Raw genomic sequence first — 21,509 nt, 5'->3', positions numbered from 1 at the left:
TGTACCTGCAGTAGAGTTTTCCTGTGATAAGCCTTGATTTAGAATGTTAGCTGACATAAACAGATATAACAGAATATTTTCTTGGAGAGTTTGCATGATAGACCTTCTAAAGAACAACTATTTGCTAATATTGTAGATGGAAGCCTTTAGCTTCCACGAATCCGTTCATAGAATTGGCCATTTTTTCAGCTGGCTCAGATATTTAAAAACTATCACATAACAGCCCAAGTTACCCAGAGGATTCTGCCTGCATACAGGAAATAATGTTTGAACTGGCATATCCCTGGTTTCCCAGCACATCCGATCTGTGACTTCCTGGTAATTTCTGTGAGTGCAGTATCTGAAAGGAAAATACTACAATGTTTATGCAATTTGCACAAACAAAGTAGAAAGTGGTAGGTTTATTATTATATTCTGTATCAGTTGCTTACTATAAAAAGTCACTAAGTAAGTTGTAAAAGGTTCAGAGCAAAGAAGGCATAACATAAAACCAAAAACAGTACATTTCAATAAAATCATTTCAGTGACCCCATTCATTCATTCATTCATTCATTCATTCATTCTCCCCCTCCTCTTGAAGCAGCCCAGGGCTGCAAACACATCCAAACTTTCGTTATGTCTTGTTTTTAAGCATTCTAAAACAAAAACAGTTACAGTAAAAAAAAACCTTCTAAATACAATTTCAGTTAAAAATATTCTAAAAACAATTATAATTAAAAACAGAATTTTATCCAGTGAACTAAGGGTTGCCATAAACAGACTCTGCAATTTCAAACATGCTGGGTCAGACATTATTTCTACTACACATCTGTGAAGAATACTCATATGAACAAATTTAGTTTCTGAAGATACTTGTTCCCTATTTTCTGAATTGATTGTTTTTTTTTACTAGGGAATCACTTTAAAAATGAATGAACTGAACCACTGCATTGTAGCGAGAATTATGCATGGAGGAATGATTCACAGACAAGGTAATGTTGGCACAAGAGCAAATTAGCACAACTTTCATGTGGTACCCTGCAAACATGCAGAGCTTAGAGGCATTGAGTCCAAGTGACGCAAGAGTACCTGGTGCTAGGAATTGTTCAGTGGCTATGGTCCCATACCTCTCTGCTTCAGCAAGTCTTGTTGCTATACCCCGGGGTGGCCTACTCCCAAGGTACTACGATCTACTCATGGAGTTAAAGTCTGGCAGTGATCTACCCCCTTTTGGGGGGTTCAGGTCAAAGCTGCTGAGCTTTTTTGAGGGGAGCTACTAATCTACCACAGACACCCAGTGATGTACCGGTAGATCATGATCTACCTGTTGGATGTGCCTGCTATACCTGAAGCATAGAAATGCTTCAAGAAACAACATATAATGCAAAGGTTGATTTCATACTATATTTTGTGAACCAGAGTCATGAGTAAGGCCTCATTAAGACATGAGCTAACTGGACTGCAGCCAAGGGCCCATCTCCGGTGGCTTGTACATGGTGGGCTTCCTACAGCATTTTATTTTGTTTCTGCTGTGTGTTATGTTCTCTCTCTTCTGCCATCCTTGCATTTACTGCTTAGTATGGATCTGATTTTAAATTGTATTAAGTTTTAATGATCGTATCATTTTATAATTGTTAGAAACCACTTTAAGGTCTTGGAGCAAAAAGCAATCTGTACATTTAATAAAGAAGAAGATGTGCATTAAAAGCATGAGAGTATGAAAACCCACTGATATATATAGTGTGTGTTGAATAAGATAAATGAAAGTAGAGTATTTTTGATGTTAATATTTAATATGTTGATGTAGTTTAATATTATTTCAGGTATGGCTCCTTTTACTGCCAATCCTTTTTTCTTTGGGATTTGATGCCTCTGTTACACAATGCCATATTGCTTTCCTGCTTCTATAGGTACGCTTCATGTGGGTGATGAAATTCGGGAAATAAATGGAATCAGTGTAGCAAATCAAACAGTGGAACAGCTGCAAAAAATGCTTGTAAGTATTCAAATTATGCATCTGATTCATCTAACTTCAATGGAGGAATAAAAACTCAAATTTGCTTCTTAAACTAATGGAGTCCAGTGCTGTGAGCTTTGCTTCCCCATCACCTATCACTGTTTTTTCAAGAGATAATTCTTTGCAAGCTTAACCTCAGGTCTCAAAGCATTTGTTGTCCTTTCCCCTTGCTTCTTCTGATTTTCTTACCAACTAAAGTGGGACGAGATATTTACTGTCCCTGAGGGCTTATCCACAGTTACCTTTTGCCCTGCCCTTTCCAGACGCCGGTCCACATTTTAATGCTCTGTGTCCGAACATGGGAGGGTGTGTGTGCCCCAAGCCTCCTGCACAAAAAACTGTTCTTTAAAGCTGAATTGAAGCAAACATCAGTTGAGGTTTTCCACAGATTGCTGTTTGCTCCAGTTGAGCTTTAAAGAATGGATTTTCACGAGGAAAGCTCCAAAGCAAAAAGGGGTGGTGGGGCTCGGACACAGAGCTTTTAATTGCAGCTGTGACTTGAAATAGCAGAGGAAAGGTAAGCCTGAATAAGCCCTAACTAAGTGTTTCAGTTGGGATGACTTGTACTACACACACACAAATACAGCATGATTTAGGGATACTCATAATGGCAAAATTAGAACATTTGTCTTAAAAAAAAAATCTTAGAATCTTAGAGTTGGAAGAGACCACAAGGGCCATCGAGTCCAACTTCTTTTTCTCTTCCATTGAAAAGAAATGCTCCCAACAGTTAGACTGACCATTCTGATCCTGTCTTTTTAAGTTTGTACAAATAACTTGTATGTGTGTTAGGGTAAGGAGCAGAAGTTGAAAATGTTCAGTGACACTGATCTTTCGTTCATGAAAACAGTAATGAAAAATATTGTGTCTTCAGTGATCGCTGTTGTAGAAGTTGTTCAGTCTTTTGTTGTGTAAGTTTAATCTACACATTCTATTCAGGGCTGGAGATGCATTTTTATATAAAATACTTAACTCAATCTAAATAGTAGTACTAAGCACAGGAAGGAAGTTATTTTCAAAGCATTCTATTAAGCAGCTTTCATCTGTAAGATTTGATTATCCTTGTTGTTATCTTCTGCTTGTATGCCCGCATTTGTTGTTCATAAAATAATCCCATTCTTTGAATTTAGCCTCATTGTTGTTTTTAAAGAAATAATGGATTATGACAAGCCTTTGCATGCTATGTAAATAAATAATAATTATAAAATCTGCAGCAAGCTGCAGGTTTCACCTTATAATAATGGTCAATTTAGGTTAGAGTTTTTAATGTTAGTGTTTCAGTACTCAACGCCACTCTATTTTTCCATCTTCAGTATAACAAATTTTATGCCATATGAAATTTTTTTTCTTTGAATTTAACATGTAAATTGAAAAAAAGTCGCATGTCTTTGTTGCTAAAGTAAGCCAGGAAATGACAAGGAGAAAAGGTTGAAATCACCAAGAGAGAAGCAGCTTGCAGGTTCAAAATGTTTGTGATGTCTTGCTGATTTCTGAAGACCTCTAATGAGTACTAGTGAACAGTACAGGTGCATCTGGTTTGAAATACAGCCACATGATTGCCATATTTTCTATTTTATTTCTGAACATGAATTTCTGAAAGAACTGCTGAAGCCCTAAGGTGTTTTATTTTCTTGAAATATTAGATGGTTTTGAGTGTTCTGTTGTGTTTTTTTTTGTTTTTTAAAAAAATGTATTTCACTTTCTCCAGAGGGAAATGCGAGGTAGTATCACCTTCAAGATTGTGCCAAGTTATCGCACCCAGTCTTCTTCATGTGAGGTAATGAATTTAATGAGTTACTCTCTTTCTTCTCAATCCTATAACCTAACTGCCTGCTGATGGCTGAATGTTATTGCTTTCTGGGAAATTGTTTCTGCCTGTGCTGTTAGATCACGCACACCAATTTTACAACAAAGATAACGGAACAGAGGAGTAGCGCTACCTACCTACTGTGTCGTCCTTCTCTCATATCATTACATCAGCTCATTAATTGCTCCCTAACAGCCTATAATATGAAAAAGGACTTGTACTATTTCCTGCTTTATTTTAGGCATAATTGGGACATTGGGTGGTAAAAAGCAGGCTTAAGTAAGTTTTTTAGTGCAGTAAATAAGATGGTATGTTCAGGACCGTAAAGGCAAAATAAATTCAGAATGCATGATCTGTTGTTTCTCAAGGAGTTAAAATGTTTAAACTACTATAGCAAATCACTGACAGAGACAGAAGGATGATACTAAAAGGAAACACACGCTGTAGCAGCAGGGTTTTTTAAAATGTGAGAATTAAAGACAAGCTTTTAAATAGAAAAAGGGAAACATTTCGTATGTAGATGTTCTAGTAGAAACAAACCGATCAAGCCAACAGCCCAATATATTGCATCTAGTGAAAATATTAAACATCACAAATAAATTAGCAAAAAGATCAGTAAATTGTAAGTGCTTAGCAGGATTATGATTATCAATTAATGGGGGAAATTCCTGTTTGTTTATTATAAAAAGGATAACCATGAGACCAAAGGGCAAGATACTCAATAAAGAGATAAAAGTTATATAGATAAATAGGAAAAGAATGTTGAAAATGAATTCGTCATTGGGATGTATATTTCATTTATGATATCCGTTTAATCTACCAATTTAGCCAGAGGAAAGCAAAAGCACCAGATGGCTGAAGAATCACTGATATCAGAAAAAAATGGGGAAATAATTATTTTTATTTAATACATTAGGACAAATTTCTGTATCTAGTACCTAGTGAGAAGTACAGTCATGAAACTTCTCACTTATGATAGAAATTAAGTAGATGTTTGGCTTTGTCAGGAGTAAGCAACGCTATACCAATTTTATTTCATGGGATAACTTATTTCATGAGACAAGTAAATGTTCTAACATACATAGGGTAGATTTACAAAGTCTGTTCCTGTTGAAAATGCTGATTGGGGCGGGGCGGGGTTAGAGTTATCTACCTGGCAGTAGTATGGCAGATCAAATGCCTTGTAAGAGAGAGAAGAAGAAAGAGAAGAAAGGAGAAGATTGCAGTTATGAGAAAAGCCAGCCCTTTTCAAAATCACAGATAATTATTTCATGATTTTAATACAGTGGTACCTCTAGTTACGAATTTAATTTGTTCCAGAGGTCCATTCTTAACCTGAAACTGTTCTTAACTAGAGGCATGCTTTCACTAATGGGGCCTCTTGCTGCCGCTGTGCCGCCAGCACACAATTTCCGTTCTCATCCTGGGGCAAAGTTCTCAACTCAAGGTAACTCTTCCAGGTTAGCGGAGTTTGTAACCTGAAGCGTTTGTAACCTGAGGCATTTGTAACTCGATGTACCACTGTGCTTTATATCCTGAGCCCAAAGTTCCATATAATCACTGTTAGTTGTAAGAAGTAGAAATTCACAGTGGCTTATGGTAACTTGGATTCTTTTTGCAATTCATAATTGTAATGAGGCATCGATAGAATGAAATTTTGGGGGGATTATCTAGCCAAAGAAAATGATGTCTGTTCAAAAAATTTAAAAGAAAACTATAATTAGGAATATAACACAGTTTGCAATACTTCCAAAAAGTGGGAAGTGGTTCATGGATTTTGAACTGCACATTTAAAAAAAAAATTAAAGTTTAGGAATATCCTGATATCAGGCAAACCAGCAAGGAGATAAATTAGTGGCACATTGTGAGCCAAACAGCTTTCAGAAAATATTTAAATATAATTCTGTTTAAATTATTGTTGGGTTACCTCTTTAATATTTTTTCTAGTTTCATAATCTTTAATACTGCAATGCCTAAGTGTAAAACTATTTAAAACACTTTTTTCCAGGAAGTACATGTAACTTCTTAAACCAAAGAGCCTTCCACTCTCTTTTCTCCCATGCAAAATGTTTCTAATTGCTTGTTTGGGGTTTTGTACCTGTATAAAATATGCTTTGATAGATTTGTTTTGATTAAATTCATTTTAAGGAAGGATGTTTTTCCTACTTAGCAAACAAACTGGGAGAAATACTATGTAAGTGATGTCATACTTTAAAATACTGCATGCTCAATGTATCAGTTGTTCCTATGTGGATTTTCGTAGCATATTATAGATTGCCAATATACAGATACGCAAAATCATCATCTTCCATTCTAAAATGGCAATTATTTAATTTTGAAGTAAATTGTATTTATTTCAGTAGTTGCCAGAAGCGCATATAAGCCATTATTCAACATCCATGTAGATTACTTGTTTGTGTCAATAGCCCAACATTTCACACTCATGTAAAAGGTAATGAGATGCCCACCTTGCATTGGAGGCTTGCCATGCTACTGTTTCTCCATTTTAAAACCTTGACAAGTTGTACACTCCTGTTCAGGAGTCGTGCAGTTGATTCAGTGCACAGTCTCCAAACCTTTTGTTTTTGAAGGATAAGTAATACTTACAAAATGGCCTGGATTTATTTATTTTTTTAAAAAACAACAACCCTGTGTTGGCATCACAAGTCACATTACAAACTGTACTGAATAGGTGCCCATGACACTTCCATACCGCAGTCCTCACAACAATCAAAGAAGCAATGAATATGCTAGTGGGGAACCCACATTTTCCCACACATAAATCCTACTCAGTGATACAAAGCATGACAATGTTGAGGGGATGTTGCCCTTCAAAACACTTAACATGGTTATAGACTATACCAAGATGGCTTTAATTCAGGAGGCGGTGAAATAGCTTCAACCTCTAATACTAACCCTCATCATAAGATAATTTTTAAAGGATAGTTTGTATACCGTAGAATCTTATTTCTCTAAATGCATTCTGCAAATGATTGAGCACATATCTGTAGTCAAGCACTGAAAACAAGTTATTATTTTTCTAGAACTCTCAGGATGTATTTTAGACTTTGATAATCACTTTGAATTTTAAGAATTCTTTTTTTAGATGCTGCCTTGGTCAAAGCTCTCCTGCTCCTACAAAATAAAATAAGAAAGAGAAGATAACTTTACATTCATTTACATTAAAGCAATACAATTGGAGGTTTTTGATCCATAGAAGTAAAATTAGATCTGTTATTGTGTTTCTTTTCATTTTGCTTTTTACTAGCCATTCTTTTTAGTAGTCTATCCTCACTTTGATTTTTCATTAAAAAGCTCAACTTCTAGCATCTATAAAAAGCTCAATTTTCAAAATTTCAAAACACAAGTTCTTGAAATCCATGTTTGAGTTCTTTCGAGAAGCCTTGCATTTTTAAAAAAACACCTGAAAATTTGTGAAAACCTGAAATATAGGCTTTGGGTTGGAACCATAGGTATGCCATCAGTCGATGGAAAGCGTCTTCCATGCATGGAAGGGCTGTTTCTGACTTAGCAGGAAAGCATTGTGTAAGAAAACAATCCCCAGAGCTAGAAGAGTTTCTCCATGTGTACAAGTTTTTTTGTAGGACTTTGCACAAGCTTATTATGATCTACTAGAATTTTTTATGCTACAGCTGGTATTTTAGTTATGCCCAGTTTCTTATACTGTAATGCAATCTCTGACACATTGTGCGTCAAGCTCTTGAGCAAAACTCAACATGGAATAGAACTAACAAATATTCTCCTCCTAGTTGCTGTAAGATAGGCTAGTAGAATTCAAACATGGTGTTGAAATTTCATCCCCAAAAATATGTTGTTTAGAGTATCTTTCTCTAGAATGGTTCAGGCCTAATGGCAAACCATGGGTTGGCATTATGTGAACATAGTGATTCACTACTTCCCTTCTGGTTTGAGGTCAACCTTAATTTGCCATTGCATTTGAATTAACAAACTATGGTTTGAGCATGCCCTACAAACCAGTATTATATTGCATCCCTTAACTTTGAGATAGGGTAAAATTTCTAACCTCAGGCTCCTCATCCATTAAGTGACATTCCCCCTTAATACTGAAAAGTAGAACACACCTTTCAGTTCATGAGGCATCGCTTGAGAGGCTTATTCCTAAAAGGTCCATGTGTTCCTTCTTCTGCAAGTAGCAAAAGTAATTATCTGAAAATGAGACAATATATACAGAGGAAGGAAATTTAGCCAGAGAATAGCAATGCATATGAAAACCTGGCATGAAGTGAAAATTCCATGGATAAATGGAAATTTGATTTCATTATTTATAGCAGAACATTGGGAATTGTGCAGAAGTCAAATCCATGTTTCCTCCATTGGGTTCTGCAAGTTGCTTTGTAATTTCAGGTGTTCAGAACTGTAGCTATGTTAGGAACACTTTGCTTTTTAAACTGAGTTCAAATTTTGAGTTGGCTTTTGGTAAGACAACTGAGATACAAAGGCATAAAGCATAACAAATCAATGGAACATTATAAACAAATTGTATGGTTGGCTACAGGAGAATGTACAGTGGTCAAGGCTAATATTCCAGCATCATCTAGAGCAGTCTTTCTCAACCATTGGGTCCCCAGACATGGGGCTACAACTCCCATCATCCCTGATCACTGGTTCTGCTAACTAGGAATGATGGGAGTTGTAGTCCAACAACATCTGGGGACCCAAGGTTGAGAAAGGCCCATCTAGAGGCTCACTGTTTCACTATCCCTAGTATATGGGGATGCTTCAGGCAATAAGAAGGTTAAAAAAGGCAAATGTCTGCCTCCTCACACCTTTCCTACTCTCCATAAAACTCTCCGCTTAGTCCTGATCATTATTTAATAGATTTACATCCTACTCTTAACTGAACCCCTTCTTAACATCCTACTCTTAACTGAACTTCACAACATGTTTTACATGTCATCATGGATACCCCCCCCCCAAAAAAAAAACCCCATACATTTATGGTCTAATAGGAAGGGAACAGCTAGTAGTTCAAGGGCAGGCACTTGAAATTGTCTGTCTCCCTCTCTTTCTCCTTGGTGATAAATGGTATTGTATTGTGATGGGGGAAAGGATAATCCAGCTGGGGTAACAGTAGGCACCCAGTATTGCGATATATAGCAGCAGATCACTCAAAATCAGTGTTGGCATCCCAGCCCCAGACTTGAGCTCTTCAGCACAGTATGGCACAGAAGGTTAAGGTTTCAGGAAGATGGAAATAAATAAATAACAGCACACTCTTTTTTTCCATGTCAACTTCCACAGCAAGTCCAAAATAGTGCTGCAAGGCTCCTGTTTCAGGCTGCCTGGAATTCTGAGCTGGAGGATTAGTTTTAGAACGCGAAGGAACAACGCAGTATTTTGTTGAAGATCCTCACTTGTCTGAAAATACAAGCTGAGAGTTAGATATGAAAAAAGTATGGCCAAGGAGAGAAATTATACGCGCAAATCCCACTATCGACCCTCTTGCTATGCAAAAATTCACCAATCCACAAGTAAAGAATTGTGCCCAAACCTCACTATAAACACCACAGATTCACATATCCGAAAATCCAGAGTTTGCCCACTTCCTTATTTGCTTGCTTGCTTCTGCTTTGCTGGTTGGTAGCAGCTATGTTTAGGCAGAAACTCTGAAGGGATTGAGGGTGCAAGATCAGATGAATCAGTAGGAGGGATCAGACAAATCAGTTTTTCCCTTTGTCTCTCTTTTGCTGATTGGCTGCAGAAAAAATTGAAAAGGGTGGGGGAGAAATTGGGAAAATCCCAGATTAGAAGTATTTCTATCAGAAATAATGGAAATCATGAACTCATTATGTGAACACTCGCCTGACGAACGATTTTCACAGAAAATATTGTGCTCGATAAGCAAGACCTGTGAGTATATGTTTAAAAGGCTATTAAAATCATGGGTTATATCCAATACTAGTCTACTCAGAGTAGCACTGTTGAAATTAATGACCCAGAGTAATCATGTTCATCTTCAGTGGGTCTACTCTGAGCAGGACTAGCATTGGATACAACTTTATTTTGAAAATCATAGAGTCCGAACATTTTTCCTAAAAGGATGATCTTACAATATTTTCTAGAAGGCAAATTATTGGTGATTAGGCAGACTTCCCTAGGCAAGGAATACGAAATATGGGACCCACAACAATAAAGACTGCTAGATCTCCTCATTGATAGCGCTTCTTGACTGAAACTACTCCTTCTCATATCAATAGATGGGTGAGCTCTTTTGAGGAAAATATGCAGCTGCCCCTGTTGTGTGTGTATGTGTGTGTGTGTTTTGGGACTAAAATCCCCATCATCCCTGACCTCTGGTCCTGTTAGCTAGGGATGGTGGGAATTGTAGTCCCAAAACATACATATGCATGCATTAATATTCTCAGATCCAGGCACAACTGTGTAAGCCGAAATGTAGGAGGAAGCCATTCATGTCCTCTGTTGTTTTGTAACACAAGAAGCTATTGACCCGTTGCAATCTAATATGGTGTTAGACATATTTTACTTATTGTTGGGGAAATTATTAAACCCAACTGAATATTCTCATCCTAAAATATCAGAGTCCTGTACCTTTGCCTCAGTCCTTTTTTCTATAATGTAAGTGATTTGTTTTACTACAGAAGTATTCAAAAGAAGTTGAGTTTTCTTTTTTGACAACTTTGTCATGTATTATATGCCCCATCAGGAGTGTAAAGATATGTCTTCTAAAGAGTGGTTGGGGAAACCCAGCCAGATTGGTGGCATATTATTATTATTATTATTATTATTATTATTATTATTATTATTACTATTATTACTATTATTATTATTATTTACAATATTATACTATTCCATTTGTTTTTAAGCAAGCCATGTTTCTTCATGTTGCCCTCCAGATGAACTGCAGACTATGAAAAGCCCAACAGAATTTACAGATTATTATAGGAGGAAGGCCTCCCCATATACACCTGAAATATAATAGCAAGTTTTCTATTCAGTTATGTCCCAAGATTTCAAAATAATATGAAAGAGAGGCCATTCCAAGTTACACACACACACACACATAAATGTGTGTGTATCTATAGTATGTCCCACTTACATTTAAAGTTAAAAAAAATAGACATTAATTTAGATTGTGTATTAAAAAAATATGAAAACACTCGAGATTCCTGGTTTCCACATAATGCTAAGCCAATCCATGGTTTAGCACAGTGACGGCCAAACTTGGCCCTCCAGCTGTTTGGGGACTACAATTCCCATCATCCATGACCTCTGGTCCTGCTAGCTAGGGATGATGGGAGTTGTAGTCCCAAAACAGCTGGAGGGCCAAGTTTGGCCATCACTGGTTTAGCATGAACTTCAGAAGAGGAGAGGGTAATCATTTTGCTCCTCCCCTGTTGTTTTGCTGAGCTGAGCCATAGCTTGATTCAGTGTGTCATCTGAATCTGGATGCATGGTTTCACTCTCCCAGACAAACCTCAAACTGTAAACCATGGGACAAAACCTTGGATAAAGCTTAACATTAGTCTAGAGAGAGCTAAACTACAACTAGGTTTAAACAATACACAGAGCCAAACTATGGCTTAGCACAATATTGCATCAGGACCACCTGGGAGAAGCAAAGCAGCCACTTGCCTCTCTTCCAGAGTTTGCACAAAGCTGTGGTTTGGCTTTGTGTGATGTGGAAAGCAGACCGAGAAAGAAAAGGCAAAATAATTGGTCATAACCCTGTGGATATAACTGTTGACATGAATATATCTGTGTTCTACAGTAGTGTTGTGTGATAATGAACCTTGTGTCTTATTTCAGAGAGATTCCCCCTCTACATCCAGACAGTCCCCAGCTAATGGCCATAGCAGCATTAACAATTCTGTTTCGGTAAGACTTCTAGACAGAGAGTATTCAGATCTTGTTGGTGCTCATCTACCATTCCTGTTATGATTACATGTTCAGTAGAAAATTGTGTTCTGCTGATAAAATCAAGAATACTTAGAAGTCTAATTCCCCATTTGCTCTCATTCAAGGGTTTACGCGACAACATAATCTTCTCATTAAAATCCCTTTAATGAGTTACATTCAACAGTAATGTAAAAATTCACTCATCCCTGAAATATGCTTATCATTACCCTCATCCTGACTTGCTCAAAACTAAACAAAAAGGCTAATTTCTATTTTCAACTTTTGAAGTGGTCTTTTGAAGCAAAATATTTGCACAGCAGGTATTTGGAGGGTTTTGGTTTTTTTAGACCTGGACATTTTTTATTTTTAAAGCTCTGTAGATTGCAGTATTGGTTTCCGCTATCTCAGTTAAGGAATTGGTGTGTCCTCTGCTGTTGTGGTATGTGCACATATTTTTGTGAAATATGAGCCTTGCCTGGATATGAAAAGCAAAAGGAACTGGCTTTAAACTGCATTTATAATCCCAAGCTATTAACATCACATCTTTAACACAAAGTACTTTCTTTTTAGTCATATGTTCAGGAAAAAAAGGTACTGTTAAACATAATGGCAGACACCGCTATTTTTTATCATTTGTTTTTCTCTGAACATATATGGTAAAACACTAGAAAGCACCTGTAGACAGATCTTCCTTGAGAAACACTTAGATAATTGTGCTGTTAACACATGTACTATAAGATGAGAAATGGTATCTGTTTCTGCGAACTTTCAATTAACGTCGATATAGACTGTTCTATATGTTGTTTAAAATACTGCCATTGTAATTAGCTACAGGAATAATTTGGTTTATGTATAAACACTAAGATTTATATGAATTAGAAATCTATTTAGACGTAACGGCGGGATACACAGTAGCTTTCAAATTGTAAAAACAATTTATTTATATAATTGTCCCAATAGGAATATAATTAGAATGTTAAGACTAAAAGAGGGGTCCTCCTTTGCTTACAGGTGCTTTTGTGTTGAAGATGATGAATTCTTATTGAAAGCACATTTTCTGTCTGCTTAATTTTTACCTGCTTTCTTCAGCTTGCTGCTAAACAGCCTGGATTTGACATTTTTTCCTATTAAATTGTTATTTCTGAAAATAAATTTGTTGTTAATACTTGCAAATTAACTATTTGCTTTGATACTGTTGACTGCTTTCAAAGTAAAATGAAGTTTTCTTTTCCTGGGTTGGCTTTGTTCTGCAGGACTTGCCATCAACAACACAACCAAAAGGACGACAGGTGAATAGCTATTCTACGTGGAAGCTTTCCTAATTTAGCACCTTTAGTTTGTAGCAATCGCTCCTTACCATCTCAAATGTGGTATTCCATGATGTGCTGACTTTAACTCTATAAACCTTTCCCATTTTGTGTTTTACTCACCTAGCTGATTCATCATAGTTCCATTTTCCTGTGACCTGAAATGTAGTTGTATATTTTTTTTTATTACAACTTTTATTATAATTTCTAATAGTAGCTAGATTCAGGACCATGTGATGTGTTGATGCCATCATTCTTCTAATGTTTCGTTTTCATTGCATCTTCATGGTTGTCGTTTGCTGCCCTGAAAATAATATTTAGGCATTTACTATACATAACAGTTTTTCATGTGTGGTAGTTGTGCATTCTTGAGTATTTTGATCTTAATAAATACTAGATTTTCTTAAGTTTCATTATGCTGAGGAGGGGATGATTAAGGGACAGTTCTTACAAGCTGGAATTTTTTATTTATGATTATTACTCAGGTATCCTGATAATATTTGGCAATACCTTTAGAATTTATTTATTTATTTGCTTGCTTGCTTGCTGGTTTATAAACTGCTTCACAACAAAAAATTACTGAAGTGGTATACAATAAAATAATAATAAGTATTACAAACACCATGAACATAGGACAATAAAACCAGTTCTGTAGTTACAGTTATTATTGCACAAAATGGCTGGGTCACATTTCATGAAAAGCCTTTTAAAACAAAACTGCCTTTAGTTAAATATAAAAACAGCTAGGTGTTTGTCTGATTTCAAATGGTAACTGATTCCAAAGGGCTGGAGCTGCAACACTAAAAGCCTAGTTTCTACTGCATACTAATCACACCTCTGGGGCATGCGATACTTTTAGCAGTGCTCTATCTGAAGAGTGTAGTTCCAAGGCAGGGATATATGGGGTGAGGCAAGTTGTTTAGGACTTTACATGTTAAAAGCAAAACCTTGAACTGATCCCAATAGCATATTGGTAGCCAGTGCAGTACCGTGGCAGAGGTTTATGTGGTGTAAACAGGGTGTCCCAGTCAGCAACCTAGCATCTATATTCTGCAACAGCTGCAGATTCCAGACTAAGCTCAAGGGCAGCCCCACATAGAGCACCCTGTAGTAGTCCAGTCTTCTGGGTACCAGGACCATACCCACAGTGGCCAAGCTATCTCAGTCGAGGAATAGACATAGGATATGAGCTCTGTTTATGTGTCCTCATGCAGCCCACTCACAGCATTCAAACACCAATCTAGATCCTGATTCAGATATTACAAAGAAGCAATTGTGTGTTGTCATATATTTTTTGTCTGAATGTGCTTCAGTTTACATTTGCTTACCCTCATCTTCATTTCCCATTTTAATGCTCATTCACCCAGTTTGAATAGATATCTGTTTGGAGCGCCTCACTGTTTGTTCTTACCACCCTGGACAAACTTGGCCACTTTGTTACTCACCTGTAACTCTACATCATGACAAAGTTAAAACAAGCACTGGTCCCAGTATTGGGGACCTCACATCCTGTCATTGTGAGAACTGTCCTTTTTTCTACTTTCATCTTCCTGCTTGACTTGTTACTGTTCAGCCAGTTACCGATCCATTAAAAGACCTGTCCTCTCATCCCATGACTGACCGCTAAAAGTACTCAGATTCCGTTGATGACAAATTCCATCAAAAAGTTTTTTGAAAGTCGAAGTATGCAATATAGCCTAGATAAGTCCTTCCGTATGATTACTGACACTCTCAAATAACTTTTAAGTTAGACAGAAGGTACCCTTGCAGACGCAATATTGGTCCTTTCTAGTCCTCAAGCACAGAGGCTGATCTTGGAGGTGTTAACAGATTTTTGTTAGATCAGTTTTTTCATGTTTGAGTTCTTAGGAACTCCTAAAATGGATATCACCTGAATCCAGGGATTTGTCTGTTTTTAATTTGTCAATAAGGGACACGGGTGGCTCTGTGGGTTAAACCACAGAGCCTAGGACTTGCCGATCAGAAGGTTGGCGGTTCGAATTCCCACGTTGCTCGGGCCCTGCTCCTGCCAACCTAGCAGTTCGAAAGCACGTCAAACTGCAAGTAGATAAATAGGTACCGCTCCAGCGGGAAGGTAAACGGTGTTTCCGTGCACTGCTCTGGTTCGCCAGAAGCGGCTTAGTCATGCTGGCCACATGACCCAGAAGCTGTACGCCAGCTCCCTCGGCCAATAAAGCGAGATGAGCGCCGCAACCCCAGAGTCGGTCACGACTGGACCTAATGGTCCAGTCGTGACCCTTTACCTTTACCTTAATTTGTCAATAAGAGCCAGAATTTCATCTCTTGTCATCACTGTTTGGCACAGTTCCTCAAATTCCCTTTCTGAGAAAGTTAGTTCAGCTACAGGGATCTGTCCTACATCTTCCACAGTGAAAACAGATGGAAAGAATTCATTCAGCTTCTTCACAATTTCCTTTTCTTCTTGTTAATACATCTTTAACTTTCCTGTCTTCCAGAGGTCCAACTGCCTGTCTAGCAGGTGTCCTACTTCTAATGTCTTTTTTCCTTAAATGGTTGCTCTTAATGTTTTTAGTGATATGCTTCTCAAAAAAATTCTTTGCATCCTGTATTGTCTGCTTGCAATTCATTCCAAAACATCACTTGAACAACAAATTATTTCAAACTAACTCATCAATTTCAAAAATAGTAGCATCTTTATTTAAAAAAAAAAATCCCAGGACTTGGGAAAATACAACCAAGAATTTCAGATTTTAAATTAGTATATATATTTAATACAATACATGTTGAATCTAAGGGCTAGATCTTTTCCTTCTCTCAGTAGACCTCTGGCCATCTGACAGCAAAATTAGGCATTCCTTCTATGATTCTGTCCTCCTTGTCTACATCTGTCATGACTCCTGAAGGCTGGAGGTGCATGAGGGAGAACTGAGGATTAAGACAGGACTTGAGATGATGTTGAGGAAGTTATTGGGGAGCCCAGACAAGGAATCGTTGAAACAGGGCTTTATAGACTGGCTTTCTGTCAGTTGCTTGAGGTCTTCAGTTGGGGTGGGATCTGCCGTGGGGTCCCAGTCCTCTTCCTCCAGGGTCTGGGTCAAATGGAATCTTAACATACATAAAAATGAAAGATTTAGAACACAGGAAGCTGCCTATAGATATGCCCCTAGTAATATAGCTTGTGTTCAGCACATAGTAAAGATGCACTGTGTGCATTATTATTTTTCATCTTCTGAATTAAAGTTTTTGTTAGTTAAGGTATTGTCCATTAAGTTATACATATTTCTATTTCATATTTTGAGTAACTAGTAACAATATTTTAATGCAAACAGACAAAGAGGTGAAGTAGAATTTCAAAGTTTCAATGGAATGTTAAAGCACTCCAATTAAAGGCTTCATCAAAATCATCACCACAGTTCTTTCCAGCTTTTTCTGTTTTGTTTTCAGCCGTCATTCTTATGTCTAATACTGGTATCTTCCTAAGCCTGGATGCAAACAGTGATAGTTAGATTATAGAGTAACATTTCACCTGTCAGTTCTAACCATATTAACATCGCATTGTTTTCACAAACTCCTGTTTTATAGATATATGTAAGAGCACAATTTGAATATGACCCAGCAAAGGATGACCTCATTCCCTGCAAAGAAGCTGGTATCAGATTTAGAGTTGGTGATATTATCCAGATTATTAGCAAAGATGATCACAATTGGTGGCAGGGTAAACTGGAGAATTCAAAAAATGGAACTGCAGGCCTCATTCCTTCTCCTGAGCTTCAGGAATGGTATGTTTGGAATTTTATAAAATTAATATGTCTGTAATTTAAAATAAATTGGTCTGTCAAAATGTGCCTACGATTTGAAACATTTGTTCCCTTTTTTCTGGCAAAAAAGGTGTTTGATTTAGTCAATTAAATTGGTCATTCAGTCTAGTGCTCAAAACACACATACACTGTTATAGCAAGAACATGCAAATATATCCTGAGACTACTCCTGGGAGAGGTAAGTGGTGGTAACACTGCAGTGATAAGATCAGTCCCTGTGGAACTTATTCAGGCAGCCTCTTTGTGACAAAGAAAAATTGGTCTTACCTGAAGTGTAGTTTTGGGAGTGGAGCGTCGTTTCCAACGGAATGGGTGTTTACCATGTCTCACAACAAGGTGAACACCCATTCCATTGGATATGACGCCCCACAAACTAAAATATGCCTTCCATAATCATTTCTATCAACAATTCAGTGAAGACGCAGATGAGTGCTGCCATGACGTTTTCTCATTGATATTTTGAACAAGTGCTGTGGACAATCCATGAGAAATTTATGGTTGAAAATGGTGTTGCATTTGCCCTTCCTTGGCTAGACTGCCAGGTCTACTAAACCAAACAAATTGTTTGGGGAAAGTTGTGTGATTCAGCAACCATTTTTCCCCACCATCTTTAAAATAATAGTGAGATTAGACACTAGATAGTAGCTGTATAAATTATCTGCTTATACACTAGCCTTCAGAGGGCTTTTATCATTGCTGTCATCTGAGGCAGCAGCAGCTTTCTCTAATTTAAAAATGTATTGGTAATCCCATTCAACAACCTGCTCTTCCTTTTAGTGTAAATGGTTGCTAACATTTTCCCATACACCATGTTGGCATCGGACAAATAAGAGGATACTTTCAGTGCCTCTGTTTGGATACTATCATGTAGTAGCAGTGTCCAGATCAGATTGAAGACAATGTTGTTTTTCTGCAAATGCCTTGCAAAGCAAGTCCATAACAAACTGCAGTTCACATAAGTGACCAACCAGAAAGGGCAACAACCCCTTGCCTACGCAGAAGAGCTCCACCAGATGGCATGGCATTTGTTTCACTCCCATGGCATGACCTTCAAATGATATCTGTGTTGTGCTTAGTTTGATTCGGCCTGAATCTTACACTGCTTGCCCTCAGTTGCTTTTCCTGCTGCTTTAAGTTTCTTAGCAATTCAGTTACCAAGGAGTAGCACCTTACAAAAGTGTGAGAAGAGAATGCCTAGCTGCCACAGCATTGTAGCCATACTCAACTTTTGATTTCATATATCAACCATTCTGTCACCAGAGTGACCTTTAGTGTCAATGGATAAATCCTCCAAATAATTCTGTACGCCAAAGGATCCATCAGCTTCTGGAGACATACTGCAAAGAGCATGAACTGAGACTACTCAGGCCTACATAAGGTTGTGGTCAATTCATGACAAAATGTATTACAACGATACCCTCATACCCTGGCTACCTAAATCTAGAACGCTGTTGTTTTTTAGTCATGTCCAACTCTTCATGACCCCATGGAGCAGAGCACGCCAGGCACTTGTGTCTTCCACTGCCTCCTGCTACAGAACACTTAATCAAGAGTATATCCTGCCTTCTGTGTGTGGTTTCTAATTAATTAATTAAACTTACACCCTAGTCTCTGAGGAGTTCAGGGCAACTTATATATGGTTCTTAGTCAGCACCCCACCAAGGCAGCTTCCAAGATCATACTTGTTAGACTTCAGTAGCAGGAATGCATCATATAATCTTAGGCCATTATCTGGGTTTGTAACACATCAGCATAGCCAAATGATTGTCATAGCAGCCATGAAGTTCCTGCTAAAGGCTTGATAATAGCAAACCTGAAGACCAGGTCTGTAATTAGGAAGTCTCTAAGATAAAATCTCAGTCTCAGCCTTATCCTATATGTGGATATAGTCTGTACTGGTTATCTACTAAAAGGAAGGCTACCACTGTAGAGATCAGAGATGTACTCCGTACCCAAATTGTGGCTGATGTTGCACTAAATGACCAGGTGGAACAAACTGGACCACTATGGATTAAGCAGCAGTCCATCCTGCTTTTGGTTTACAGATCACCCTGCTATTGGAGGATTGTGTTCATGAGAGTTGCCCCAGGAGCTCCCTCCTGTCATCAATCATGACAGTCGGTAGCCATGGCAGGATGAGAGGCTTTGAGAAACTGGAGTACCTTCTGCCATGCCCTGTGCTGTGACAGATGAAAAGAGCCACAGCTGTCAAAGTGCTGCTTCGCCCCTGCCTTAGCTCCTCTCAGCAGCTGCAGCTATCTTTTAAAGCAGCAATAATTCATTTGACTCCATGGTGGCTGCTGGTGTGGTAAACAAGGAATTGGTGCTTTGAAAAGGGTCATCAAAAATTCCAATGTGAAAGCTGGGAAATGAATTTTAATCTGTCCTGCAAAAAAAAAAATGGTGGGGGAGATTATGTTAAAGATAAATATTAACATTGCTTCATTTAAAAAGTAATCTTTAGTAACAAGCTGATAGTTTTTTCCTCTTCACCTACAAGGCGAGTGGCTTGTATTGCTATGGAGAAGACTAAACAAGAGCAGCAGGCAAGCTGTACTTGGTTTGGAAAGAAAAAGAAGCAATACAAAGACAAATACTTAGCAAAGCACAATGCAGGTGAGAAAAACATAATGCACATAAAGCTGTATTTAACATTGCTGCATTGTTCATTATCAAGTAAAGTTTTTATTTCACCAGTGTCTCTCAGTGGAAACATTTAACTTAAAAAATCCAGACATTGAAGCGTAAGAAAGCATAAGCACTAAACAGATACTGGTGAATAAACAATATATGGGAAAAGCAGTGGTTAGCATAAGTTGAATATGGAAAATGTGCTGATGCATCTGGGGCAAGATCTGCATCTTGGAGACAGTGTTAAGTAATCTGAGATGTTGTACAAGAATGTTTTTGCAGCTGTACAGAATTTGCTTATGCAGTTGAACTTCCAAGAAAATACAGTGCTCTTAAGAAATAAAACAGTTTTAATAAGTTTAACATTATGCATATCTTTTGAGAGTTAGTGTAATTTATTACATTAGATGCTTCTCACATCTGAGGAAGTCTCAAAGTGAATTAGCAAAAAGAGAGAGACTGGGTACATCATGGATTTCATTACAATGCAACTGAAAATTATGCATATTTTCATCTACTGTATGTTTGCGTTTGGGGGGGTTATATTTTAAGTTTTTGTGTTAAGACATTTCGGTCTAAAGTTACTGTGGGCACTGTATTTGTGTTGAAAATGTATTGTGGTACTCTGACACTCAGACAATTAAGCGTTATAGGGCTTAAATATACAATTTGTTGTACATTTTTCATTCCTTTGCTATAGTTGAAGGAAGGGATTTTTGTTTTTAAGGAGTTTGGGAAAGGGCTATAGAAGAAAGGGTGGGAAATTTGGGACAACCTAGGTACAGTTGCTGTTGTGGGGCAGGGGAGGAGAGGAGCAATGAACATGACTGAGGAGTTTTGATATCTTGAATGTGACAGTTCCAAGTTCTCACCAAATTTGGAAATATTTCACCAGAACTGTGCACACATTTTGAGACACACACCCGCAGATCTACATTTGGGGGCTATTCTCTAAAATATATTATATGATTGCAGCAGTGAAAATTCCTGTAATTCCTTCCCCCTTGCTTTTCATGCTAACATGGACACCTCCCACTTTGTCCTTCAGTGTCTTATGCAGAGTTGGAAATAGTATCTAAGCATTAGATACAATGTATTGTGAGTGGGCATCCATTGGTGCAACAGAACGGATATTTTTTATAGTCAAGCTACACATAGCTACACTGACAAATAGAAAAGGACAATGCAAATATTCATAAGGGTTGCTTGTATATTAAAGACAAAAGTTCCTTTCATATTTATTAGCATAATTATTTCTATTCTATATGTTTTACTCCAAGCTCCTAAAATTAGGACTGTGCCTGTTTGTTTGTTTGTTTGTTTGTTTGTTTGTTTGTTTGTCTGTTTGTTTGTTTGTTTGTTTTAAAAATATTTAAGTTTTTTACAAAAACAAGTTGAAGATTAACAGTAATAGTCAAAGTGTGAAAATATAGTTTACATACATATTCCAGTGTGTCGTGATAAGCTCCTGTGTATAACATCAAATCTTCATATGAGACCACAAGCAGTTCCCCCATGGCCTGCAAACTCGTGTCACCTGAATGATAGATTGAAATCTACTGTGAATGTTTTTCTGAAGTGGATTTTCTCACACAATACTCTGTACTATTCTGCTGTGTTAGTTACCCATATAAAGCGCAATAATGTACTTCAAAATGGACCATTACCTAGATGAATCTGTTTTGTGAAAAAACTGTTACAATACAATCAGAGGCAGTGAATTCAGTGTGACTTCCTTCTAAATGATCTTAGGATTAGTGCATTTTAATTTGGACCATCTAATGCAGAAATCACCATGTTCCAAAGCATGCTCATTAAAGTATGGGCAGGCAATTTGGAAATTTCTTCATATTGCCGGTGGGGTGCATTTCCTTGCATAGAGTCTTATGAAAAACTCAAATGTGTTTAAGGTAACAGGAATAAAATTCAAACAGTAAATGTTTCAAATTGGAAAGGCCCAATCTATCTGAGGTAAACGATGTTAATTGCGATTGATTTCAGCAGAGAGATTTAAGCATGTGCTTAACTCACCCTCTGAAATGAATGGGATTTAACAGTACTTCATTTGA

At 37.5% G+C, this 21,509-nt stretch overlaps 1 protein-coding gene across 23 annotated transcripts in view; it reads left to right on the top strand.

The window, feature by feature from the left end:
• CASK (calcium/calmodulin dependent serine protein kinase) overlaps nucleotides 1-21,509 on the top strand; it is a 121,794-nt gene that overhangs the window by 87,255 nt on the left and 13,030 nt on the right. For 6 of the 23 annotated variants that reach the window (XR_014563274.1, XM_083734687.1, XM_083734689.1 and 3 more), the window contains 8 exons: nucleotides 893-971; nucleotides 1,890-1,975; nucleotides 3,705-3,773; nucleotides 5,974-5,997; nucleotides 11,613-11,681; nucleotides 12,956-12,991; nucleotides 16,574-16,770; nucleotides 19,310-19,425. Coding sequence is in view for 21 of the 23 variants with exons in the window: in XM_083734687.1 (XP_083590813.1) it covers nucleotides 893-971; nucleotides 1,890-1,975; nucleotides 3,705-3,773; nucleotides 5,974-5,997; nucleotides 11,613-11,681; nucleotides 12,956-12,991; nucleotides 16,574-16,770; nucleotides 19,310-19,425 (676 nt within the window). In the remaining 2 variants the exon portion in view is untranslated. The remainder of the gene's footprint in view (nucleotides 1-892; nucleotides 972-1,889; nucleotides 1,976-3,704; nucleotides 3,774-5,973; nucleotides 5,998-11,612; nucleotides 11,682-12,955; nucleotides 12,992-16,573; nucleotides 16,771-19,309; nucleotides 19,426-21,509) is intronic. The other 17 variants (XR_014563273.1, XM_083734692.1, XM_083734673.1 and 14 more) reach the window with 5 other exon arrangements.

The sequence above is a fragment of the Podarcis gaigeae genome, assembly GCF_964106915.1.
Source record: "Podarcis gaigeae genome assembly, chromosome: 4".
In the NCBI taxonomy this organism is placed as follows: Eukaryota; Metazoa; Chordata; class Lepidosauria; order Squamata; family Lacertidae; genus Podarcis; species Podarcis gaigeae.
This window is presented reverse-complemented; position numbering and strand designations above follow the sequence as displayed.